At 37.1% G+C, this 8629-nt stretch overlaps 1 protein-coding gene across 2 annotated transcripts in view; it reads left to right on the forward strand.

Annotated features, from left to right (window-relative positions):
• RTN1 (reticulon 1) overlaps positions 1-8629 on the forward strand; it is a 183500-nt gene that overhangs the window by 160745 nt on the left and 14126 nt on the right. Inside the window, exon 1 of one of the 2 annotated variants that reach the window (XM_004681821.2) lies at positions 7-216. The exons of the other annotated variant lie outside the window; for it this stretch is intronic. Coding sequence (XP_004681878.1) covers positions 156-216 — 61 coding nt within the window. The 5' untranslated portion in view covers positions 7-155. Of the gene's footprint in view, positions 1-6; positions 217-8629 lie in introns of those variants that run through there. 2 annotated transcript variants of the gene reach the window in all.

Below are 8629 nucleotides of genomic sequence, written 5' to 3' on the forward strand. Positions count from 1 at the left end.
ACGCGCCCGCCCCTCTACGCGCGCCGGCTGGTGCAGGCTCAGTCTGTCTGCAGCCGCGCGGCCACCGAGAGCCTGCCGCTGCACCGGGGCATCGAAGCCTGAGTGCAGCTCAGCGCCCCCGAGGACAGCAACGGCGAGCCCCTCAAGGCGGCACGATGCAGGCCACTGCCGATTCCACCAAGATGGACTGTGTGTGGAGCAACTGGAAAAGTCAGGGTATTCTCTTTATTTCAGTAGTGCATGCCTGCGGCGCACGGGAACCCCGGGATCCGGACTCGGCCATTGTGCATCATTTCACCTGTGGGACCTATGCATGCTTTATACCCAAGAGCTTTCTGTTGGGGGGAGTAAACTTGTATCAAAAATCAAAATGGATGGTGTTTGATTTTTTTTTTCTTCTTTTTTTTAACCTCCCCTCGCCCCCCCCCCACCTTTGTTTTCTAGCTGTAATGCTGGTATTTTAAATCATGCATCATTTGCCTTTTCGGGAGCTCTTTTGGTATCCATTGATAATCATCCAGTACTTGTTTAATCTCTTCGCATTCACGGAGTTAAAATGCTTTCTTATTGTTCCATGCCTCCCAGCGTATTTAATTTCTGCAAAAAGGTAGAAATCTCTTGGTAGAACTATTAAGGCCCTCATACCACCTTTCAGAGGGACACACCCATTCCAGGGTTGTTATTTGTGGTCACACAAAGGAGACTGGAAATGTAGATTAGTTCTCGAAATCCTGAAAATATGATGGCGTAGCCACATTTTAGGAGGGTTCACTTTGAAATCTTTCGGGTTTTTTGTCTGTCATTGGGTAACCTGTAACAACCATTCGTTAATAATGGTTATCAGTGGGACAAATGGAGAGAAATAAAAAAGCAGTGCCGGTTGCCCTCTGGTACAGCAGATTTATTTTGAAACAGTCTATATTAGCACTGGGTGTGGCCACCCTCAAGCCTGGCTTGGCTTGCTTTTCAGCCATTTTTATTCAGCCTCATATTTAACACATCCATCTCTCCTTTGTTCCATTAAGATTCTCTCCTTCACTTTGTTCATTTTGAGATCAGGAGGAGAACGAGATCATTTCCAAGAATAAATTATGTGTAGTAAACTTGGGTGTTTATAAGATGAAGTGCTTTTTAATATTTAATAAACACAATTCTTGAGGCGCCTTTGACTAGCCTGCAGGGTTACAACGTCCCTCAGGGGACCAAGAATACTCTGGAGCGGGAGCTGATTTTTTTTTTTTTTAACCTGGCATCTTCCCCTTGTAATTTTATATCACTGAAAAAAATTGGATGCCTTTTCATTTATAATGATCTGTGAGATTTTTCTAAAGCAAAATTTTAAGTCAGAAAACTCAATATGCATCTCAGAATTAAGAACACACTTATGCTGCTTCTTAATCGTTGGTTTGAGTAACCATGACAAAATATAGTAGTTGAGTTCAAATTATGTAGGTCTATTGGAAATACAACCGCCAAAGTAGAGAAATGGACCTAATAAATTTAAAAGCTAGGAAATAAGAATTATGAGGCAATTTATAGGTATCATTTTAGAGAATGATGACAACTACATGGAATAGCATATGTTTTCTACAGGAGGCAGCTGTGAAAATTCTTTGTGACATTTCATTTTTGTTATGTGTTTAAACTCCTCCAGTTTATTTGAAACACACTAGACAAACAAGCGTGGATTCAAATGTCAAGTTGAGTTAGACATGAAGACAAACAAGTTGGTTTTTAGATGATGATTATTTGTTTCTTCCTACCAAAGGTAGATGACAAAAAATGTCATGTTTTTCTTTTTTTGTTGTTTGTATGAAACATAAGACACTACTTCATCAAAATCCTGTGTTTTGCCTTTATTGACCTTCTCATGGTCAGGGTGAGGGAATGTGTTTTAAAAGTGTATGAGCATTTATAATCATAAAATAGCATGACTTGTCAATTTATCCATTGAAAGCAGTCATTTTCATTTTCAGTATACAGTTAACTTATTAAGATTGACATAATTTCAGTGAGGGTCTTTCACACTCACTGACCTTAGATAGTCTTCAGTGTCATTGATTTCCTTTTGTCAGAACAAAGCGTTCTCTTGAAAATTGACTAATAACTGGGTTGGTGGGTTTATAGACTTAAAAGGGAAATTATTAGTAAAGTCTCCTCTTTTGGTTCCCACTGAGAGAAATTTTCTCCCAATCTAAATGTGCAATTTAGAATTTGTCTAGCATCTTTAATGTATCTTCACTTTAATTCCCTTGTTTCAAAAACAGTTGTTCTTAACCCTGAATACAGATTAGTATCTATCATCTGGGGAACTTTAAAAAACACAAAGGATACCTAGGCCCCACCCCAAGAGATTCAGATTCAATTGGACCGGGCTTCATTTTTTTTAAAGCTCCTCAAGTGTGTTTAATCCATGATCAGGACTGAAGCCACCAGGGTGTAATTTTTTCAATATATAGTTAATTCTGAGGAAATCCAACTCAGAGACCAGCAGAGGAAGGCACAGTATACAAATGATGAATTTGGTATCATCTGGGAACAATGAGAATGCAGTTAAAAGAAGGCTGTGTCGAAGATGTCTTCCAGGAGTGTTACGAGGTGAAAGTTGTGCTTGAGAAGGGAATAAAGAAAGTGAGCTTCAGGTTCATTCCATATCATTAAAAATGCCATGGAGAAATCACATCCTTTGAATACTTCATGAAGATTCTGCTGAAACTAATTCAATGTCATAAAATCTGTAGACATATGTCAAAGGAGCCCTGTTTCTTACACACACACACACACACACACACACACACACTCTTTGACTAGAGACAAGATCATTTAAAGAAATGGAAGCTAAATTTCACATTATACTGCATATACAGAATTTTAAGATTCTGTTTCTTAAAAAGGTACACTGCTGAATTTAGTTAATAAGTCATAGCCCAGTGAATATTAAATGAGAATAGAATAATAACCTACTAACATACCAACATAAATAATATCCTATAGACCGCAACAATACTAGTATTTACTAGATATCTATTACTGCTTTAATTGCATTTAATCTTTACAAATCTTATGACATACATTTCACTGGCACCCTGTTGTATAGGTGATCAGCTGAGGCTTCTGCCAGGGCTCACAGATTAGTGCCAGAGCCTGGATTCAAGCCTAGACTGTCCAGCCCCCAGCCCCTCACATTTCACTGTTCTACCATCTGTCTCCTAGGTATATGGCTTTTTCCTCAATGGTTTTCCTAAAAGTATGGATTATTTGTGTCTATGGTGATTGTGTGCACCTTTATGACCCCTCACATTTATATGGTTTTCATTTTGCCAAATGTGTTCTCATTTGAACTTTCCAGTTTACTCTTAGATGCCATGATGCTTCAAAAGGTTAAGTGACTTGCTCAAGGGTTTGGGGTAAGTGAAAAATTGAGCAGTGAAAAGTGAATTGGCTTCAACTTAGAGCTCTTCCCATTTCAACCAACCTCTTTACTAATGCTGAGTTGAGAAATGAACTCTCCTTTACTTCTGGGACATTTTCAAACAGAGTCTTTCTTTAAAGGGAGGCAGTGATCTTGACCAATTGATGCCATCTTTGTCATTATCCATGTGTCATCCCTTTATCATGCTAAATTCTCCATGCTGATCAGCTGTGTGGCAGTGGCTTTTCCAGATCTTACCAAGCCTTCAGGAGATGATTGTTACTCTCATTGTATAGCATAGGAATCTGAGGGTTTCAAGGCTGAGGGGACCTATAATTTGCCTTAGGACTTAACTGGGCTCAGACCCCCACTTTTTGACCATTCATCCTTTCCATTTATACTCCAAAGATTGTTTTTTCCAGTAGTCACTGTGTTCCACAATGTCACCTTGCAGTGATTTTGATGCCATGGTGGGTTAGGTCAGTGTGTGGGGCTCGTGGCCAGCTCCTGCTTCACCCTGGTGGAGCAGCATTATGAGTTATAGTTTTCCTCAGCATGTAAAATATTGCAAGTGACACACTTTCAGAGAATATGACATATATAACATAAAATAATTTTCTCTTTAACAATCTATTTTGGAAATGGCCTGCTAACCTATAGTGCTTTGTGAAAGCAGTCTTTCAGCTTGGTCCTTTCTAAAAGGTGCTAGTCTGAAGCAGCCAAGCATCCCAAAATATACAGACAAATGTCTGTTTTAGCCCTGTAAAGTAATTAAAGGAAACATTTATATTTTGACAATGTCACTTAGTAAAGTCTTCTACACATACACAAAGTCTTACCAATACCATCTTATATCAAAACAGTATCTTATTTGGACTCAATGTCATTAGAACAAATGTACAAATATTACAGCATAAACACTACATTTGCAAACTCCCTCTTTGCAGATTCTAATGAGATCCAGTGGGAAAACTAGCTTAACTAGAGACCTGGGGATTTTTTTTTTTAATGACAGAGAACTCACCACACAGATAATGTATTAAATGTAAATAACTATTACATTAAAAATATAACTTTCCTTTTGTCACAAAAGTATGATTATTTTCAGGAAATCTCTGGAAGTATTTCAAAGTTGGGGGAGAGAACAGTATTGTTTATCATTGTCCTAAAAGTGATACATGCACATTATGAAAATTTCCACTTGTCCAAAGGGGCTAAAAAGAAAGCCCAAATCACCCAAGTTCTACCTTCTAGAATTAACCATGGTGAACTTTCACTGAACGTTATCCAGTATCTCTATACCAAATGAAATGAAGTTAGAGGGCTAGGAGGGCAACACAAGTAGCTTTTATAAAGCAACACTGTACATATTTCAAAATATTTGAAATAAATTAACAGAGGAGAATGACATAATACACAGAATGGCTGGATTTCAGGTACATGTTTCTCTACTAAAAGTTTTTTCTCTCCTAAAAATTAAAGTCTATGGTAACATCAATAGAGAATAATTTTTTAATTGCATGCCTTGATATTTAGAAATCACAAAGTGATTTCTAGCTTTTTTTCAAAAGAAGATCTACCATGGATGAGAAAGGATGACAAAAATGTCATCTACATTTTCAAATCTGTGATCTTCAAATCTCAGATTTCCTTGAATTAATTTTTCTTTCATTAAAGAAAAAAAATGAACATTCCTGATATTCTGAATAAAGCATTATAATTAGCATATGTGAAAAGGGAGTGTGGATGAAATCTCCCAGTATAATCAACAGACCTTTCATCACTAAAAATCTCACTCTCTCCCTTCCCTTTTCTTGTTTCCTTCCTCCTTCTCCTTATATTGAAATTATATGCTGTACTGTGTTCTTTTTCATCTTCAGTTAATACACTTGGGAACAGAGTCTGTGAAGTGGTTGGTATATTTTTAATTAGCTTATTAATTCAATTATATAATCCACGGAATTCAGAAACAAAACCTAAGTGGATATTCTGAGTGGCTGGCTTTCAGAATACCATTCTGAATATTCAGATTATTCTTTCTGAAAGTAATTAACTGTATGTCACCACCAATCCCCTAAATTGTATGCCTATTTGGCTAAAAGTGGATATTTATACATTATCACCTTTCCAGTTCTAATGGAAGTTGACTACCATTCAAAGAACATGGTGACCTGATAGTTAATCTTATGATCTGAAAACTAAGAATTTGAAGCTAATAATTTTTTTAAAGCCTAGGTGGACAATTACATTAAACCTTGATAATTATTATATTATTTCAATTTTATAGCACAATTTCAAGTAAGATGAAATTGTTAGGGAGTTTTAGAACTTAGAAGTACAATGTTCTATTCTCCCCAAATACCTTTGAGCTCTATAGTTAAGGTAAATCTGATTTTATTTCACAAAATCAAATGCTTAAATTCTTTACTTCCTTTGTTGTTTAGCAGGGGAAGTAATTCATGCATTATCTATATACATTCTTTGCCTGAATTGGTGTTAATTTTGAACAAATGGTAAGTTCAAATGTAGCAGGTTTTAATCATTAGCATCCTTTGTATGGTGGGTGTGCTTCAAACATGGTCATCTTTTATCTCCTGCCTTCAGAAACATTTCACCAAACTACATCAAATCTAGTGGTAATAGAGGTCAGAAAGGTCTTAATATTTTACTGAATAGAACAAAGTATGAAAGAGGATTCCTTTTTCCTTGTCTTTTATCTTTTTACTTTAAGACATTTCTGCCATTTTGATCTTGGTCAAATTATATATTTTTTATTTACATATAAGTTATATATTATATATAATCTTATAATATTTTGTATAGCTATATGTTACTACATATTATATTTATTATAATATAATTTTTTTAAAAAGCCAACAACTTCCTACCTTCATGGTTCTTTTTTATTCCAATACTATAATGGATTTTAAGGTGTAGGGCAAAGACTTCGGGTTTTGTGACTAATTGTAAATGATGACCAACCATCCAAATGAACAGTTTTGTGGTTTGATCTGGTCAGAAAACTTCAAGAAAGATAAAGCACATGAAGATGTCCACTATTCAATAGTAAAGGCTGTCTGTGTGCCTCCCTCACCCTGTGCCCACAGCCTTCCTGTCTCCACTTGGCCCCCTCTTCCTTTGACCCTAGTTGCCCTGCCAGCCCTCCTCTGCTGAGCCCCTCTGCTGGAGGCTTGGCGGAAGAAGGAGCTGGGCATCCTGTCTCAGCACTCAGCACTGGGCTGCGATTCATTCCCTGGCCAAACCCTCTCCATCAAGGTAACAAAGGGCCAAAGCATCTTTGTGTAACTTCACATCATGGGGGGAATGAGGGCCCTAGTGGTTAGAGGTGTCAAAAGGGACTCACATTCAACTGTTATCTCAGGAAAATGGCAAATCTTCATGTGCTTGAAAGCAGTTCTTGCCTTCAGGCCAGACTGCTGATGGATAGTCATTGAGGAGTATGCTTGCTCTTGTCTCCCTTGAAAGAAAAATGCCAGAGATCATTGCTGGCTGTAGCTTGACCATCAAATCCTTCACTTTCTGTTGTTCCACTAGAGCTCATTTAGGGTAGAGGTTTATCCGAGTGACTAAGTGCTGTGCTCCTTTACTAGCTACATGAAGCAGCAAGCTTAGGATTTTCCCTTTCAAGACCTCTGAAGAGTATTTAAATATATAAAATAGTGTTGGCATTTTCTCTTCACATCACTTTGGTTACATTCAAGGGTGTGAAGGAAGGGCCTGGACAAATGCAATTACTGGCCATGTCATCTAGTCAAAAGTCCCCTGCAACAGTTTCTCCTCTGGGCTCCTGGATTACTATTTTGAGGTCTGGCTTATGTAAAAGACTATTTCCCAACAAATAAAATTTGTGGATGACTGCACCAGATGTCATCAGTGAAACTCTCTATGTTTAAAATTTTTCTTATATCTGTTTCCATTATGTTCCTCCAATTCAGTGGTAAAATTAGGGTAAGTAAAAGAAGGGAAAGTTGTTACTGTTTCAAGTTCTTATGGATTTTATTTACTTCAGGAAAACCAAATGCTTTTCTATCACTGTTTTGGTCACTGGAATTTTTCTAACCATTTTCACAAGGTAGTCAACTATTGGGAACTTGCTGAGAAGTAAGTAACATTCAACAGCATATCATTTTTCAACACGTATTTTGTCAGAATGCTGATAATTTTAGAAACAGGAATTTCTTCCATGACTTTTCAAAGAGTACCCTTAACTTGTTTCATAGTAAGTGGTTCAATATTGTCTAAACGAAAATGGAATATAGTAAACGAAAATGGAATATGAATAATACATTTAAGAATATGGTACAACAATGCAGCTAATTGTGCACAATTTAGTGCCATTTTATATTATCCACTTATACCGTATTTTGCCCTCCGAATAAAATATGAATAGCTACTCATTGTCTTTTCAGTTCATGTATTTTAAATAAACTTTCTAAATACTACAGCCACTATCAGATCATATAATTGAATACATTTAAAATAGTTTCCCATGCCAAAAATATATGGATGGCAGGAAAGGGCTTTCTTTCAAGAAGTGTACAATAGCATAGGATTTTATTTCTTGTAGCTATGAAATCAAACCTTGGGTCACTTCTATTTTCCTTTTCTTTTCTTGGTTAGAGAATAGAAATAAGGATGGCATTGGGGATTAGGATCCTTAATTTCTTCCAAATCAGTTAATCCCTTGATTAACTAGTTGTAAGGTAGCCCAGGCAGACCACAGTGTGTGCTCCCCCTATGGTTTGAGGACTAAGATGAGATCACCAGCCCAGTCAATTATATATTAATGTATTGCTCCTTGGTTTTAGCAAGCAAATTTAATTATTATAACAGGAAGAGCAATACAATAATTTTCCTGTCCTAGCAAATATGCTTAGAGATTGTGTTCTGGGGCATTTAACTCTTACCTGAGCTTTCTGTGTTAGGAGGATATTGAAAAATAAGAAGAGCTATCTACACTGTGTTGTACCCAAAGGCTACTGGGGCTCACTTGTTTCAGAGTTAGACACACACACTGGCACACAGGCACAAGCACACACTTTTTTACTTGGGTTCTAAAGTTCTTTTTTTTTTTAAGATTTTATTTATTTATGCATGCAGAAATGGGGTATAAGCCAGAGGTGCAGGGGTGGTGAGAGGATTCACCAGAGACAGAGTGGGGAGCAGAACAGGCAGATCAACGAAGTACACTGCTGA

Source organism: Condylura cristata, unplaced genomic scaffold (genome assembly GCF_000260355.1).
Source record: "Condylura cristata isolate star-nosed mole 26May11 unplaced genomic scaffold, ConCri1.0 scaffold00013, whole genome shotgun sequence".
Taxonomy (NCBI): domain Eukaryota; kingdom Metazoa; phylum Chordata; class Mammalia; order Eulipotyphla; family Talpidae; genus Condylura; species Condylura cristata.